We start from the raw sequence: 18,777 nt of genomic DNA on the forward strand, positions 1-18,777 counted from the left end.
CTGGGCTCATCTGAAGCCAGGACCCAGGAGCTTCTTCCAGGTCTCCCACGTGGATGTAGGGGCCCCTTTCACTGGACTACCTTTCACTGCTTTCCCAGGCTATAGCAGAGAGCTAGATTGTTAAGAAGAGCATCTGGGACTAGAACCAGTGCCCATATGGGATGCCGGCACTGCAGGCAGAGGACTAACCTACTGTGTCCCATGTATTGTATTCTTTGCTGTAGTGTTCCAAGAATCTCTTCCAGTTCAGGCTACTTGAACACATCATGCAGCTTAGAGTATTTTTTTCCATTGTGCAATCTAATATTAGATTGGAAAACTGATGCTTAGGAAAGAATGATATTAACCAATTGTATCCACAGGGTTTGTGAATGATGATTACAGTCTTCATAATATAAAGTATTTTAAATGACTCATATTTGGGGAATCTCTTATCTATAGTGAAGGTTTATTCTATTTTTTCTAAAAAGGCATAGCATGTTTAAAATCATCAAAGTTTTTCACTTTCCTCCCCCATTGTTTACTAGGTTTGGACTTAGACAAGGTAGAGTAGAGAAAAGCTGATTGGGAGGTCTAGGGCACTTCTCTTAGGTCTAGTCTTTTGACCTAAACCCTGCAGGTACTTTTCACACCCAGCAATATGTCTGGATTGAAAGGTACTCTTGGGGCCTTTGTTTTGTGGCATAGTGGGTAAAGCCACTGCCTGTGATGCTGGCATCCCACATGGCGCCGGTTCATGTTCCAGCTGCTGTACTTATCATCCAGCTCCCTGCTATTGGCCAGTGCACTCCTCCTACTCATATGAGAGACCTGGAAGAAATTCCTGCCTCCTGGCTTTGGCCTGGCTTAGCTGTGATCATTGCAACAATCTGGGGAGTGAACCAGCTGATAGAAGATTGATTCTCTCTGTCTCTCTCTCCCCCGCACCTCTCTCCCTCTCCGTACCCCTTTTCCTCTCCCTCCTCCTCCTCCTCTTACCCTGTGTAACTCTGACTTTGAAATAAATAAACAGATGGCCGGCGCTGCGGCTCACTAGGCTAATCCTCCGCCTTGCGGCGCCGGCACACTGGGTTCTAGTCCCGGTCGGGGCTCTGGATTCTGTCCCGGTTGCCCCTCTTCCAGGCCAGCTCTCTGCTGTGGCCAGGGAGTGCAGTGGAGGATGGCCCAAGTGATTGGGCCCTGCACCCCATGGGAGACCAGGATAAGCACCTGGCTCCTGCCATCAGATCGGCGCGGTGCGCCAGCTGCGGCGGCCATTGGAGGGTGAACCAACAGCAAAGGAAGACCTTTCTCTCTGTCTCTCTCTCACTGTCCACTCTGCCTGTCAAATAAATAAATAAACAAACAAACAAACAAACAGGAACAAAAAGGGGCACTGTTTTTTCTGTCCCTTTAACTGTTAGTGCTTGCCTCAGATCATTGATTTCCTATCTAAGTGTGGGCAGACATGACTTAGTAGAAAGCCTTTTAACAGCCCCCAAGCTGATTTCCATCCCACTTAGGATAATTATTGGAGCTTCTCTCCTTCTGTGGGTCACATGGTCCAGAATCAGTGTGTGCCAGCATTGGCCTTCTGCTGTGTCAAGCACTTCTATTATTACAAGAATACAACTGAACATCAGATAGAGAAGATTACAGAAATTTTACTACTGGTAGAGGAAGAAATCTGTTGTATAGTTTGAAAGAGATAAGAAATGTATCCCTTCAAAACCCTCATTGTTTCTCCTGAGTGAAGCTATTTCTCAACTCAGATTTTGACAGTCTAAAATCACAGTAGCAAAATACTACTATTAAACAAGTAGTTTTGATTCTTGATGCCATGGAAATATGATTGAAATTGGGTAAGCTTATTTTTGTAACCTGTGGTTGAGAATGGTGTATTACAACTGTATTTGTATTTCTAAAGGCAGTTTTGTCATGTTTCTGTCATATTGTTTACTACCAAAACTTCAATTGGTAAAAGTTGTCTTCTATCTCTGATTTAGGAGTACTTCTCTGGATGTAGAGCCTATCTATACATTTAGGGCTCATAAGTAAGTATGTGATTTTTCTTTATTTTAAACCAACATCATTGTCAAAGAGCTTGTAGGATATTTTACTTTTGTTTACTTACTTTTTTTTGTATTTAGTAGTTTTTGTAAATGTGAAAGAAGCTGACAGATAATACTAAAAGCAAGTTTATCACAAAAATAGGGATCCCTGCTGAAATTGGTTTTTATTTGCATGTTTAAGTGATATATGTATATATTAAAGTGATTGGATTTAAATATTAGATATCCTAGTAATTTTTTTTTCCTTAAAGATAACCTGATTCAAGTATCGAAAGTTTTTTTTTCTTTATTGTGATCACACATTGCATGCTTATCCTATTTCTATTTAAGGTTAAGGTGTCTTTTCATTTGATGAAGTACAGAGATTGGCATACTGTTTGTATAAAGGGTCAGATGGTAAATATTTTTTAATCTTTGCAGGTTATATATACTTGCTTTTGTATATTGATTTTATTTGTTTTACAATCCTTTAAAAATGTAAAAGACATTGTTCACATGAGGACTATATAGAAGCAAGCCTACTGGTTGGATTTGGCCTGTAGTCTGTAGCTTGCCAACTGCTGTTTTAGCAGAGAAAGAAAAACAAGTAATGCTTTATAGTATTTTTATTCACTGTAAAAAAAAAAAAAAGTAACCACTTGAGTAATTAAACCTTCTTATTTTTAATGTTAAGAATATTATCAGGTTGATGTTTAAATTTTTTAATCTCTCAGAGGTCCAGTTCTTTGTGTGGTAATGAGCAGCAATGGTGAGCAGTGTTACAGTGGTGGTTCTGATGGACTAATACAAGGCTGGAATACCACTAATCCCAACATTGACCCCTATGACTCTTACGGTATGTGATGGCCCGAAGGTCTGAAAGAGTAAATGTTTTCTTTTTATATGTTTTTTCATGATAGGTACAGGTTAAACATCCCTTATCCTAAATGCTTGGAACCAGAAGTGTTTCAGATGTTGGATTTTTTTTTTTTAAGATACGTTTGTTTATTTGAAAGGCAGAGTTACAGAGAGGCAGAGGCAGAAGCAGAGGGGGAGAGAGAGGGAGAGGAAAGTCTTCATTCCGTTGCCATAGGCCATAGCAGAGAGCTGGATCAGAAGTGGAGCAGCTGGAACCAGCGCACACATGATATGCCAGCACTGCAGGTAGCAGCTTTATGCGCTTTACCTGCTACATCACAGCACCGGCCCTCAATTTTTTTTAATTTTGTGATATTTGCATAGGCATAATGAGATATCCTGTAGAGTGGGACCCAAATCCAAATCCAAATTAATTTATGTTTAATGTACATACTTTATACATAGCCCAAAGGCAGTTTAATACAATATTTTAGTGTGCCTGGCTTTTCACTGTGACCTGTAACATGAGACCAGTTGTAGAACTTTTCACGTGTGGAGTTCTATCTGTGCTCAAAGAGTTTTCAGATATTGAAGCACTTTGGATTTCATATTTGGATTAGACATGTCCAACATGTGAAAGAATTCAAATAGATATTTCTGAAGACTAATATGTAAAAAGAGAATCACATCTCTTTTTTTGCTTAAAAAATGGATGACTATATTTAGTTATCAATTTGATACGCTATGTCAAAAGAAAAAAGGCTACACTTCTAGAGAAAACAGTTCCCACTCGTCAGAGTCTTATTGATTAGAAATGCTGTCTTGATTGACAATTATTTTCTTTTTAGGTTTTTCTACAGTACTTGATACTTTATTATTAATCTGTAATCACGTTTCATCACTGCTCTTAACAAATGACTTTGAAGGAAAGATAAGTGTTGGCATCCTCTCCTTAATCAGTTGTTGGAGGAAAATGTAGAGGCTAGTAACTTAAATTTTCTGATGCCCCTTTTTTTGTGTGTGTAGTGGGGGAGATACAAGAACTTTATTGAAAGAAGAGTGCCGTGAAATTTGTTGAAAGTTTGAGAGCGGGAACTTAGACACTTCCCCTCAGGTGCAGGGCCAAGTGCAGAGTGGACTCTTTCTGAATGTTGTAGTCAGACAGGGTACGATCATCTACCAGCCACTTTCAACAAAGATCAACCTCTGCTGGTCAGAGGGGATGCCTTCCTTGTCTTGGACCTTTGCCTGGATTTTGTCAGTGGTGTTACTGGGCTCAACTTCGAGGGTTCATACGTTAAGATGTGTCATTTGGTCTTAAGAAAGGTATCCTAAACCATAAATCCATATCTTACTAGAATTTCCCTGGTTTTCTCAAATTGTAGAATGGTTTAAAAGTATCATATTTGTGTAACAGTATATTTTAATTTCAGTATCACTGTGGACTGAATTTGATACCAAACCTTACTAAAGATAAGGAATTCAATAAAAATTTCTTCCAATATTTATTTATTTGAAAGAGTAACAGAGAGGGAGGGAAAGAGAGAGAGAGAGATACCTTGTATCTGCTGATTCACTCCCCAGCTGCCCTAAATAGTCAGATCTGGGCCAGGCTGAAGCCAGGAGCTCAGAACTCCATGTGAGTGGCAGAAACCCAGGAATTGGAACCATTATCTGCCATCTCCCAGGCACATTAGCAGGGAGATTCTGGATTGAAAGCAGAGCAACTGGAACTAGGAGTGGCATTCCAATATGAAATATAGGCATTGCAATGGATGACTTAACCCCCTGTGCTACAATACTCTCCCCACTAATATTTATTTGGTAATCATTAAACACATACTGTGAAAACTTACACACCCTCAACTCTCCCCATAACAAATTATCTGTTTTGTGCTTTCTTTCTCTGTGTCTCATTCTGCCCCAGTCCCACCCTTCCTTTTTTGTTGCTGACCTTATTCTTTCAGTTTCTTTAGGGGCTATACTTGAATCTGTCTCTCTTTGGAACTGCGCTCCAATCTCTTACTCTTGCTCTTGTACTGATTCTCATCTTAATTAAACTTTACCCTCTTTGCTCTCTTTTTTTCCTATTTTTTTCAACTTTTATTTAATAAATATAAATTTCAAAAGTACAACTTTTGGATTATAGCAGCTTTTCCCCCCATAACCTCCCTCCCACCCACAACCATCCCATCTCTCCCATTCCATCTCCCATCCCATTCTTCATCAAGATTCATTTTCAATTATCTTTATATACAGAAGATCAACTTAGTATATACTAAGTAAAGATTTCAACAGACTGCACCCACACAGACATACAAAGTATAGAGTACTGTTTGAGTACTAGTTATATCGTTAATTCGCATAGTACAACACATTAAGGACAGAGGTCCTACATGGGGAGCAGGTGCACAGTGACTCCCGTTGTTGATTTAACAATTGACACTCTTGTTTATGGAGTCAGTAATCACCCAAGGCTCTTGTCATGAGCTGCCAAGGCTATGGAAGCCACTTGAATTCACAAACTCTGATCGTATTTAGACAGGGCCATAAGCAAAGTGGAAGTTCTCTCCTCCCTTCAGAGAAAGGTACCTCCTTGAATGGCTCGTTCTTTCCTCTGGGATCTCCCTTACAGAGATCTTTTATTTAGTGTTTTTTTTTTTTGTTTTTTTTTTTTTTGTTTTTTTTTTTTTGCCAGAGTTTCTTGGTTTTCCATGCCTGCGAAACTCTCATGGGCTTTTTAGCCAGATCTGAATGCCTTAAGGGCTGATTCTGAAGCTAGAGTGCTGTTTAGGGTGTTTGTCATTCTATGAGTCTGCTGTGTATCCTGCTTCCCATGTAGGATCATTCTCTCCTTTTTTAATTCTATCAATTATTATTTGCAGACATTGGTCTTATTTATGTAATCCCTTTGACACTTAATCCTATCTTTTTGATCAATTATGAACTTAAACTGATCACTTTAACAAGTGAGATGGCATTGGTACATGCCACCTTGATTTGATTGAATTGGAATCCCCTGGCACGTTTCTAGCTCTACTGTTAGGGGTAAGTCCGAGTGAGCATGTGTCGACTGTACATCTTCTCTCTTATTCCTACTCTTATATTTAACAGGAATCACTTTTCAGTTAATTTTAAATGCCTAAGAATAATTGTATGTTAATTAAAGGGTTCAACCAATGGTATTAAGTAGAACAACAAAATACTAAAAGGAATAAAATAGTAAGTTGTTCCTTGACAGTCAGGACAAGGGCTGATCAAGACATTGTTTCTCATAGTGTCCATTTCACTTCAACAGGTTTCCTTTTAGGTGCTCAGTTAGTTGTCACCGATCAGGGAGAACATATATTTGTCCCAAAGGGACTGTCTTTGCTCTCTTAAAGCAAAAATTTCCTCAAATTTAGGTATCTCCCATTCTTGGCAAGAAGACTTTTCTTGACCCCATTTTCCTTTTTGTCTTCTATTTAGTCTCTTTCTTTTCCTTATCATTTATGTTTTTCTTGATGATATTGTCTAGAAAACATAATGACTAGTTACTAATTCCATGTCCTTTCCCTGTGTATCATCTCCATGCATTGTGGCTTCTGGCTACATTACGTAAATACAAGATTGCCAATGATCAGCTAATTACCTGGTCTGAAAGTATATTGTAATCCTTATTTACTAAATGTATGGGCTGTTTCAGGAACTTTCACAACTTTTTTTTTTTTTTTTTTTTAAAGATTTATTTGAAAGAATCAAAGAGAAGGAGGGAAAGAGAGTTGGGAGGGGAGGGGGAATGAGAGAGGGAGAGGAAAGCTCTTCCTTCCACTGGTTCACTCCACAAATGGCTTTAACAGCCAGGGATGGGCTATGCTGAAGCCAGGAGCCAGGAATTCTATTTGGGTGTCCCACATGTGTGGCAATAGCCCGAACACTTACACCATCTTCTGCTGCTTTCTCAGGCACATTAGCAGGAACCTCGAACAGCCATGACTCAAGCTGTTGCTCATTTGAAATGCTGGCATTGCAGATGATGACTTAACTCACTCTGCTCCAACACCAGTCTCCACCCTCCTTTTTCAAATTTGTCCTATTGCCTTTTTTTTTTTTTTTGACACTATAACAGTTTCTGTTCCCTATCCTTCATGAATTCTCTTTATTTCTCTTACCTTAAGTATCTGCATTTCCCAAGGCTAAGATCTGACTCATTCTTTGTAGTGTTCAAATGTTCCTTGGGAGATTGAATCTACTTCTGTCGCTTTTATGTGCTGTTGACTTATAAGTGTATTCAGAAAGTAAGCTTCAGACTGCTTACAGGAAGTTTCAGATCGGCTGTCTTCATTCTCTATAAATCCCAACATGTCCTGTGTTTCTTCTGTTTATTCCAGAATTACCTGAAGTAGAAACCTGAGAATTACCTGATTTTTTTTTTTTCCTCTGACATGCTATCCACAGCTCCTTAATTACCTTGTTTTTTTTTTTTTTTTTTTTTTTTTTTTTTTATCTGATTCCCTAAATATTTCTTGAATTTTCTCCCTCTGCTCTGGTCTTTTACACTTGATCTTTGCCAAAAGGCCGAGAAGTGATTGCTCTATATTATGTCTTTTTCATCACTCTTCCAATGTGCTAAACCAGTCCCCTTGCCTTTATCTGGATTCTGTCCAGGTTATCGTCTGTATTACAGCTGTGTTTTCCTTAGACACTTCACTGCTCCCTTTTTGTTTCCTGTTGCTTTCAGGATAGCTCCAGTTTCCTTAATGTATCACAGAGATTCCACCATGAACTAACTCTCCTCATCTCATACATTTCCTGCTTCAGCCGCCACATGACAGTAATACTGAATTTCTTAGAAATCTCCTTGCATAGCATATTATTTTTCCTTTAGTGTTTTGTAGGTGCTGCCCCCTTGCCAGGCACACCCTTCTGTTTTCTGACTTGCTGCATCTTTATACTATAATGTCATGCTCTCCAAGAGGTTTCTACTCACGCCAGTTACTCTCCATGGTAGCTGGTATCTGTCACTTGTGTGTACTCCCAATATTCTTTGAGGACGGGGCAGTGTTGTGTCCTCATCACTGAGTGGTGCTAGCATTAATGATAGTGTTTGATATACAGTGTATTTTCAATAAATATTTTGTGGTGTCAGAGAGAAGGTAGAAGACATTTCCAGACTTAATGTCTGTAACTCATCTTGAAAATGCCAGTTTTTAGAATCCTTGTGAGGATTAATAATGAAATATTCCAAATTAACTTTTTCATGAGATTGTGCAACTCGCCCTCCTCACCTCCCTCCTCCTCTTCCCCCCACATACATCATCCATATATCAGTTATTGTTGTTTGAAAATTTGGGGAATCCTGTAAGTCTCAGAGCTGTCCATTCTTATGTCATGCTCCTAGGAATAATTGCCATATTCGTTGTACAGCAGGGTAAACGGCCTGCAAGACGTGAGGCCAGAGTGCTACAGGTGTTCGGGGTGGGGGCAAAGACCTTTTCACTTCCTCAGAGAGTGAGTTGTGGTTGCTCCAAGGTGATTTAGTTCGAATACTATGTATTAACATTCTTTTAAAAATTCAGACAAGTGGAAGAACACAAGGAAAGCGAAAGGCAATGCCTGTCTTGTTTAAGGAGAAATAGATGTGCAATTTAGTTTAAAAATTTAAACTCTACATTTGTGTATTTCCAAGCTCCCCCTCCCTTTATTTATTACTGCAGAAGTGTAGAATAATAATAAACTAGAAAACATTCTCTACTATTGTCAAATGCTTTTGTTTATACATTTTAGTTTCTGTGGAATCTAAGTGCCTTTTTAATTTGGGTTTTCTCCTCTTGACTTTGCAATGTTTTGCTGTTTCGTGTAGATCCTTCTGTTTTAAGAGGACCTCTGCTCGGCCACACGGATGCAGTCTGGGGTTTGGCTTACAGTGCAGCACACCAGCGTTTGTTGTCCTGCTCAGCAGATGGCACTCTGCGTTTATGGAATACAGCTGAGGCTGCTCCAGCACTGAGTGTATTTAATGATAACAAAGGTACATACTTTTAAAAATTATTGTATTAAATCTTTATAAACATCTTTTACTGAAAACAAACGAACAAATAAAAAATGGTTCTATAAACTCTTATTCTTAATTATTCTCTAAATTCTTCACCTCTCCAAAGTTCCTTTGTGTCCTTTCCAATCAATCCCTTCTCCCCATTACCAACTAGAGGTCCTCACTGTTGTGGTTTCTTTTTCTTTTTCTTTTTTTTTTCTATTTATTTTATTTATTTATTTTTGACAGGCAGAGTGGACAGTGAGAGAGAGACAGAGAGAAAGGTCTTCTTTTTGCCATTGGTTCACCCTCCAATGGCCACTGCGGCTGGCGCGCTGTGGCTGGTGCACCGTGCTGTCCGATGGCAGGAGCCAGGTGCTTCTCCTGGTCTCCCATGGGGTGCAGGGCCCAAGCACTTGGGCCATCCTCCACTGCACTCCCTGGCCACAGCAGAGAGCTGGCCTGGAAGAGGGGCAACCGGGACAGAATCCGGCGCCCTGACCGGGACTAGAACCCTGTGTGCCGGTGCCGCAGCCGGAGAATTAGCCTATTGAGCCGCGGCACCGGATTGTTGTGGTTTCTTTCATCATAGGTTAGTATTGTCTATTCTCTGTAAGTGAAATAGGTATTAAAATTTCACATAAGTGAAATAATACCATATAAACTTTTTTTTTTTCTTTTTTTGGACAGGCAGAGTTAGACAGTGAGTGAGAGAGTTACAGACAGTGAGAGAGAGACAGAGAGAAAGGTCTTCCTTCCATTGGTTCACTCCCCTAATGGCTGCTACGGCTGGTGCTGCACCAATCCGAAGCCAGGAGCTGGGTACTTCCTCCCGGTCTCCCATGTGGGTGCAGGGGCCCAGGCACTCGGGCCATCCTCCACTGCCCTCCCGGGCCACAGCAGAGAGCTGGATTGGAAGAGGAGCAACCGGGACTAGAACCAGGGTGTGGGCATCGCAGGCGGAGGATTAGCCAAGTGAGCCACAGCGCCAGCCCATATATACTCTTTCATATCAGGCTTTTTACTGACTATAATGTTTCTATAATTCATCTATGTTATATCGGTTTATTTGCCTTTATTGCTTAATAGTCTGACTAAACTATAATTTTGTCTGTTCATTTACTTCTTGATGGACATTCAGGTTGTTTCCAGGTTTTGGCTATTATGAACACAGCTGCTATGAACATTGATATATTTTCATTATAGGTGGGTAGACACCTAGAAGTAGAACTGCTAGGCTTCAGGGTGGGTGCTTATTCTACTGTATGTGAAATTGGCAAAAATTTTCCCCAAGGTGGTTGTGGCATTTTATACCACTTATAGCAATGTCTGAGAGTTCTTGCTCTATATCCATACCAGCATTTGGTGTTGTCAGTCTGTTTTAACATTAGCCATACTGTTGGGCATGTAGTCGTATTTCATTTTAGTGGTTGTTTGCATTTCCTTGATGACTAATTATGTTGAATACTTTTGCTTATTGACCATTTGTATATCTTCTGTAATATAAACATTTTTGAGTTGTTGGTTTGCTTCAGATTTTGAGCCAAATGAAAAAATCAGATTATGATATTCATTTTATACATAATTACCCTATTTGATGTTTATAAATAAGGTGAAAGTAAAAATACCTTCTTTGTTCTTGACCTATTATGCTTGTCTCTGTGCTTTGATGAATTGCCTGCATTTGAGATCTGCATGACTAACAATAAATAACAACATGAATTTACTTTTTAAATTTGATGAATTAAAATTCCTAATAAGAGATGTTATACAGGGAGCTAGTGCTGTAACATAGCAAGTGGCATTCCATATAGGCACTGATTTGAGTTCTGGCTGCCCCAGTCTGATCAAGCTCTCTGCTATGGCCTGGAAAAGCAGCGGAAGATGGCTCAAGTACTTGGGCCCCTGCACCCACATGGGAGACCTGGAAGAAGCTCCTCACTCTTGGCTTCTTTTTTTTTTTTTTTTTAATTTTTTTTTTTATTTTTTGACAGGCAGAGTGGACAGTGAGAGAGAGAGACAGAGAGAAAGGTCTTCCTTTGCCGTTGGTTCACCCTCTAGTGGGCGCCGCGGCCGCAAGGCAGAGGATTAGCCTACTGAGCCGCGGCGCCGGCCACTCCTGGCTTCTGTTCTGCCCATCTCCAGCCATCGTGACCATCTGGGGAGTGACTCGGTGGATGGAAGATCTCGCTTTCTCTCTCTCTGTCTCTCTGCCCTTCAAATAAATAAATAAAAATCTTTTAAAAAATGTTATATAAATGAAGAATTGCTACAATCCAAGCTCAGGTTAAAGTAGAAACAGCAAAACTTGCAATCCATACACATTTTCATTTGCTTTCTTTTTTTTTTAAGATTTATTTATTTATTCATTTGAAAGTCAGAATTACACAGAGAAAGAGAGAGATCTCCTTCGTATCCACGGGTTCACTCTCCAAATGGCCACAACCCAGGATCCACGAACTTTTTCTAGGTCTCCCACGTGGATGCAGGGGCTCAGTATTTGGACCATCTTCCACTGCTTTCCTAGGCACCTTAACAGGAAGCTGGATTGGAAGTATAACAACTGGATCTTGAACCTGCACCATATGGGAAGGCAGCATTGCAGGCGGTGGTTTTACCTGCTGTGCCACAATGCCAGTTCCTTCGTTTGCTTTCTAGTTAAAAATTTGCATTCCTTGAATGTATTATTTGCATTATAAGTAGGAAATCTGCTGAACAGGTAAGGATAATAAATAATCTAGAGCTAAAAGTTACAAAATAAATAATCTTTGTTGATTGGTTATGAACTAATTCTTAATCTAATGACAAACTTTATTTCTTAAAGAAACCTTTCCATAATTTGTTTTGCTAGATATTAAGCACATTTTTAAGGAGACCCTTTAATTGCCATTCTTTTGTTTATTTTCCGTCTCTTTTAGAATTGGGAATCCCTGCTTCTGTGGATCTAGTAAGCAGTGACCCAAGCCTTATGGTAGCATCATTCAGCAAAGGATATACCAGCATATTTAACATGGAAACACAACAACGCATTCTTACTTTAGAATCCAATCCAGATACAAGTATGTATACTACTTTTAAATAGACTTTGCTTGGATCAGTTTTTAACTTAAAATTATAACTAGTAGTGTCAACTATGAAAACGACTTGTGATTATTAAGTTCTCTGCATCTTGTATCTCAGAACAGAGTTGCTTAGAAGGACATAATGATTTACAATTGATTTTTCAAGAGTTCAGGTTAAGTTTCTAGAAATACTATTTAGGATAGCATTTGAACTATTCCAAAGATAAGTCAAGCTTATGTTATACCAAAGGACTAATTTTCAATTCTGTTGGAAGAAAGCAGTATTTGTTCTGAATAAAAAATTAAATAGGCAGAACTCAGTAGCTGCCAGAAACGTCTGATGCTTTGGCCCTAGGAGCAGTTAGTGGAGCAAGCAAGGGATCGCTTACACCTGCGTGGACTACAGAACAGCATGTGCCAGAAGGGAAGTACAAGTCAAACGTAGGAAGATGGCTTCATTGAGCAATCAAGAGTGTCAGTTGTATGGACGTTCTCAGCGGCAGTAAATACCTGCAGAGGATTTCCAGGAGGAACTGAGGCAGACATTCTTAGCTGAGACACCAAGAGGTGGTTAGAGGAAGTATTAGAACATCAAGGTAGCTGATTTCCAAGCAAAAACAAGACAGTGCAATTTGTATTTTCCTGTCTATCTCTTTTATAACCAAACAGGCCAAAGTTCTATTTATGCTATTTTCCCAAACAATCCTTACCGTGTATCAGGAAGAAACAAAAAGAACACAGAGGATAACAGATTAGAAAAGGAAAAGGAAGAAAGTCCAAATAAAATGGATGACATTTTTAAGAGAGAGCCATGCGGCGCCGGCACACGGGGTTGTGGTCCCGGTCGGGGCGCCGGATTCTGTCCCGGTTGCCCCTCTTCCAGGCCAGCTCTCTGCTGTGGCTAGGGAGTGCAGTGGAGGATGGCCCAAGTGCCTGGGCTCTGCACCCCATGGGAAACCAGGATAAGTACCTGGCTCCTGCCTTCGGATCAGCGCGGTGCACTGGGCGCAGCACGCTGGCCGCGGTGGCCATTGGAGGGTGAACCAACAGCAAAGAAAGACCTTTCTCTCTGTCTCTCTCTCTCACTGTCCACTCTGCCTGTCAAAAAAAAAAATTATCTATAAATTTAAAAAAATTTTTTGTTTCTTTTTTTTTTTAAGATTTTATTTATTTATTTGAGAGGTAGAGTTACAGACAGAAGAAGAGACAGAGAGAAAGGTCTTCCCTCCGTTGGTTCACTCCCCAAATGGTCGCAACAGCCAGTGCAGTGCCGATCCGAAGCCAGGAGCCTCTTTCCTGGTCTCCCATGTGAGTGCAGGGGCCCAAGGACCTGGGCCATCCTCCACTGCTTTCCCAGGCCACAGCAGAGAGCTGGATTGGAAGAGGAGCAGCCAAGAGTAAACCAGCACCCATATGGGATGCTGGCACCACAGGCGGAGGATTAACCTACTGCGCCATGGCGCCGGCCGCACGTTTTTCATTTCTTAAAATTTAATTTTTTAAATAATCTTAATTTTCTGTTGTATAATTTATATAACTCAATATTGATTAGAATGTAGATCATGTTGTATTAGTGATTTGATACAGCAAATCAGGAAACAAATGTTTTCTCAGATTATGAAAAAGATACTACAGATTTTTTTGTTTTTGTTCTTTTCCAACCATTGCTCTCTTTGGTTATAATTCAGTCAGTTTAGATTGTATTCAGTAAAGAAAACCACATACACATACAGAGCTGTGTTTAATGGTGTGTGGATATGTGTGCATATCTTTGTGTTAACAAACCTGTCCATGCATATGTGTAAGGAATGGGTATTCCTGCATCTGATGATCTGTCCCTTGCTCTCTCTTAAAAATGTCATCCATTTTATTTGGACTTTCTTCCTTTTCCTTTTCTAATCTGTTATCCTCTGTGTTCTTTTTGTTTCTTCCTGATACACGGTAAGGATTGTTTGGGAAAATAGCATAAATAGAACTTTGGCCTGTTTGGTTATAAAAGAGATAGACAGGAAAATACAAATTGAGACTATAGAATTAAAGAGTTTTTTTTTCTAAGAAATACAATTTTGAGGCCGGCGCTGCAGCTCACTAGGCTAATCCTCCGCCTTGCGGCGCTGGCACACCGGGTTCTAGTCCCAGTCTAGGTGCCGGATTCTGTCCCAGTTGCCCCTCTTCCAGGCCAGCTCTCTGCTGTGGCCAGGGAGTGCAGTGGAGGATGGCCCAAGTGCTTGGGCCCTGCACCCCATGGGAGACCAGGAGAAGTACCTGGCTCCTGCCATCAGATCAGCGTGGTGCGCCGGCTGCAGCCCGCCAGCCGCAGCGGCCATTGGAGGGTGAACCAACGGCAAAAAGAAGACTTTTCTCTCTGTCTCTCTCTCTCTCACTGTCCACTCTGCCTGTCAAAAAAAAAAAAAAAAAAAAATTTTGAGGGCCCATGTTATGGCATAGTGGTGGGTAAAGCCACTGCCTGCGACGCTAGCATCCCATATGGATGCTGGTTCAAGTCCTGACTGCTCCACTTCGAATCCAGCTCTCTGCTAATGGCCTGGGAAAGCAGCAAAAGATGGCCCAAGTGTTTGAACACCTGCACCCACATGGGAGACCTAGATGAAGCTCCTGGCTCTTGGCTTCTGTCTGGCTCAGCTCTAGCCATTGTGGACACTTGGGGAATGAACCAGTAGATGGAAGAACTATCCCTCTCTCTGTCTCTCTCTCTCAATCTCTCAATCTCTCTCTTTCTCTCCTTCTCCCTTGTCTCCCCTCCCCCATTTCTCCCTCTCTCTTTTATAACTCTGTCTTTCAAATAAATAAATAAATCTTAAATATAGTTTTGAACTCTCAGTAAATTTAAAATCACATTTAAAAGCACAGTAGTAAAATTAAAAAGCAGTATGAAATAAAGAAGAATGTGAGCATTTCTAGAAATTACCATCGGAAAATATGACCAATTCTTAATTTCCTGAGTGGCAAATGTTTATTTTAATGATTACTACAAGTAGTGAATGCATCAGGTCTTGTGGATAAAATGTATAAGTTGAAACCACTCAAGGGATGTGACCATAAAGTAATATTCTGCCAGGTAATGGAAGCATTTCAGAAGACTGCCAAGAATGTTTTTAACCAAGACAACATTTCTGAAATAAGTGATAATTATTTTAAATTATGATAAATATATCCTGATATTCCTGGATTTACAAGTTATATTACTTTTTTTTTAAAATAAGATGTATGGATTTATTTGAAAGGCAGAGTTACAGAGAGGCAGAGAGAGAAAGAGAGAGAGAGGTCTTCCATCCACTGATTCACTCCCCTGATGGCTGCAACAACTGGAGCTGCGCTGATCCGAAGCCAAGAGACAGGAGCTTCTTTTGGTCTCCCATGCGGGTGCAGGGGTCCAAGGACTTGGGCCATCTTCTACTGCTTTCCCAGGTCATAGCAGAGAGTTGAATCGGAAGTGGAGCAGCTGGGACTCGAACCGGTGCCCATATGGGATGCCAGTACTTCAAGCAGCAGCTTCACCCACTGTGCCACAGTGCTGGTCCCTTGTATTACTTTTAAAGTTATAAAAAGCAAACGCATTAATCCTTTACTCCATTCTGCTATGGACTATCCCATTGCTATTTGTGTTTGATTATGTTGTTATATTCTGGAATTTAGTATTCGTTTTAAAAATGATTTATTTTTATTTCTTTGAAAGCAGAGAGAGAGTGAGAGACTGGGACCATCCAAGATGATCCATCCACTGGTTCACTCTCTGAAGGGCTAGGCCAGGCTGAAGTCAGAATCTAGGAAATGTGTCAGATTCTCGCACATGGGTAGCGGGAACTCATCATCCCTACTTTCCACACACAGTAACAGGAAGCTGGATCAGAAGCCAAGATCTGGAGCCCTCATTCCAATATGGGATGTGAGCATCCTAACTGGACCTTAATCCACCAGGACAAAATGCCGGCCTCAAGATTTTTTTGAAGAATTTGGGCCATTCTTGTGTAGCAGGTTAAGCTGCTGCTTGCGGTGCCAGCATTTCTGATCCAGCTCCCTGTTGGTGCGCCTGGGAAAGCAGTGGCAGATGACCCAAGAACTTGAGCCCCTGCCACCTAGTGGGAGATCTGGATGGAGTTCCTGGGTCCTGGCTTTGGCCTGGCCCAGCTTCAGCTGTTGAGGCTATTTAATGAGAGAACCAGCGGATGGAAGGTCTCCTCTGGCTCTCCCTTTCCTCTTTCAAATAAGTAAATAAATATTAGAAGAATTTTAAATTGAAGTTCAAACCAAACATGCTTCAAGGTGAAAGTGAATTTCATATAGAATTGGAAATAATGAAAGATGTTTGTTGTTAGAATAAATTGTTTCTTCTTTTTGATATCAATAGTTATTTTACTTTGATAAGTCAATGGTAGTTGAAGTAGATTTTGAATACCTGTGAACCCAGTGTAAAGATTAACATTTCTAAGTCACAGGCTAACTGTGGTATTTAGAGGATTGTTTCAGATTGTTACAATAGCTGTTATGGCTTCAACTCATTTTAGTATTCTTTGCATTTTGCCAACTTTATCTGATTTACCGTCAAATGGAAAAACTTCCTTAAAAGTATTGGAGTGGATTTTGGCACAGCAATTACTGCTTGGTACACCCACATCTCATGTGGGAGTCCTGGTTCCATTTCTGATTCCAGCATCCTGCTAATATGTAGCTTGTTGACTCCTAGTTGGCTTCCTGCCTCCGGTTTTGGACACCCAGATTGAGTTCATGGCTCCTGGCCTCATCTTGGCCCAGCCCTAGTTGTTGCCAGCATTTGGAGAGTGAGCTAACACATTGAGATGCCTCTGTGACACACTCTCTCTATCTATAGATCTATCTATCTATCTATATGTATATATCTATCTATCTATAGATAGATCTATCTGTATGTATATATCTATGTATATAGATAGATAGATACATATAGATAGATAGATATAAATAGATGTCTCTCTCTCTCTCTCTCTCTCTCTCTCTCTCTCTGCCTTTCAGGTTATCAGCCAGTGATGGCTGTTGTTATGAAGAGGATTAAGAACCTCTCCTTGTTATGTTAATTTAAAGATGATAACACTGTAGTAAAGAACTTTCTAGGTAAAAAGAGTTGAACTTTAAATTTGAAGATTATCTACATGTAAGTGATAGTGAAACTTAACAAAAAAATACAGAATATTGTAAAATGATAAATATCAGGGACTCTGCTAAACCTTAGGTGGCAGCCATAGATAGTAGTCATAGATAGTAAATGGTAGAAAAAGAAATTCTGATTCTTCACTACCTCCAAATTTATCAATGTAGTGTACTTCAAGCAATTCTCATTTCCTGAAATTGAAATTGTGGAAACAGTTGCAGAATAAATGAACTAAAGACAAATTAAAATCATCTCACTTACTTTTTTAGTCCCTTAGATGAATTTCAGTTTTCCTTTATGTGAAAAAAAAATAGCCATAACTAATTTGTGTTGCTCTTTTTCTTCTTAGCAATCAACTCTTCCTGCCAAATAAATAGAGTCATCAGTCATCCCACTCTGCCAATCAGCATCACTGCTCATGAAGATAGGCACATCAAATTCTATGATAACAATACAGGTACGAATTTATTTATTAAGTAGTGGTTTTTGTTCAAGCAAAAGAAGAAAGAAACCCTACAAAAAAGTTGAGTACTTTTGGTGTCTGTTTTAGTGGCATGATAATCAAAGAATAGATACCAGACACAGGCAGTTCCTTGTCTCAGTTTCTCATCATGCCACCCAAATCTGCTAAGGCTAGTTTTCATTCTAAACGATATTTGGATCCTTTTTGTTTAATAGTGAGTAGATGCTATATTTAGGTCCTGGAGCCAATGTTATCACTAGGAGCACAATGAAAAATTCATTCAAATGCAGATTAAAGTGATCTGTTGCTATGATTTATTGCAATATGTTGGGGGAAAATAGAAACATTGGAAGTAAAGGGTATGATCATTATACATGGTAATAAATTATTGTATAGTATTATTCAGTATTGAGTTATTCAGTTAAAAACTAGCCATATTCTGTGTTGCAGATGGAAAACTTACAGGTCATTTGGTTTTCTTTTCCATGGACTAATCTTCTCTGTGTTATAATACTGACTGTTTGGTCCTGATTGATTTGAATTGGAGCATGAGGGGCTTTCACAATTTTTGTTGGGTTACATTTCACCAGTCTAAAAGGAATTCATGAAGAGCTGTGCAGAGGAAAGCATCTTTGTGTTTGCAGCCATATTTATCTGAGTTACCTGTTATTGTCTTTGTTAATATGTTAACTTGTGCTGGCTTTGCTTAACTGCTATGGATAAGTAATTTCATGTTTTACATCCTTTTTGTATGTTGTGTACATTATAATTGTGGCCATGTTTCCTTTCTGTTGCTTTGTCTCATTCTTTTTTCTCTGTGAATTTAAGCTCTCTATTCCTACCACCCATATAATTTGCCTGTAGCTAAAGGTTGCAAAGTAGGTGATTAATAGTTTCTAAATCCTCATTAGTGGGAATGACTTAAGAGGATGTTTGTGTAGAAATTAGTAACTTCCATAAGCTGCTTTTGTTCTTCATTATGGTGACTGAAGGTAGGAGACAGGCACATGTTTTAGTTGATGGAAAAAACTGTTGATACAGTAAGTAAACAGGGTAGCTAATGTATATTCAAATGAGGAAAATCATCAATAAATAGGAACAATCTTCTTTTTCCAAAGGTAAACTGATTCACTCGATGGTAGCACACCTAGAAGCTGTTACAAGTTTAGCAGTTGATCCTAATGGCCTGTACTTGATGTCTGGCA

The 18,777-nt window shown here is 39.8% G+C and overlaps 1 protein-coding gene and 1 pseudogene across 2 annotated transcripts in view; both read left to right on the forward strand.

Annotated features, from left to right (window-relative positions):
• STRN (striatin) overlaps positions 1 to 18,777 on the forward strand; it is a 131,805-nt gene that overhangs the window by 109,592 nt on the left and 3,436 nt on the right. For both annotated transcript variants that reach the window (XM_051842991.2, XM_070069253.1), the window contains 6 exons: positions 1,986 to 2,033; positions 2,765 to 2,886; positions 8,731 to 8,898; positions 11,820 to 11,960; positions 17,459 to 17,566; positions 18,691 to 18,777. In XM_051842991.2, coding sequence (XP_051698951.1) covers positions 1,986 to 2,033; positions 2,765 to 2,886; positions 8,731 to 8,898; positions 11,820 to 11,960; positions 17,459 to 17,566; positions 18,691 to 18,777 — 674 coding nt within the window. The remainder of the gene's footprint in view (positions 1 to 1,985; positions 2,034 to 2,764; positions 2,887 to 8,730; positions 8,899 to 11,819; positions 11,961 to 17,458; positions 17,567 to 18,690) is intronic.
• LOC108176393 (SNRPN upstream reading frame protein-like) lies at positions 12,200 to 12,677 on the forward strand (annotated as a pseudogene).

The sequence above is a fragment of the Oryctolagus cuniculus genome, chromosome 2, assembly GCF_964237555.1.
Source record: "Oryctolagus cuniculus chromosome 2, mOryCun1.1, whole genome shotgun sequence".
Taxonomy (NCBI): Eukaryota; Metazoa; Chordata; class Mammalia; order Lagomorpha; family Leporidae; genus Oryctolagus; species Oryctolagus cuniculus.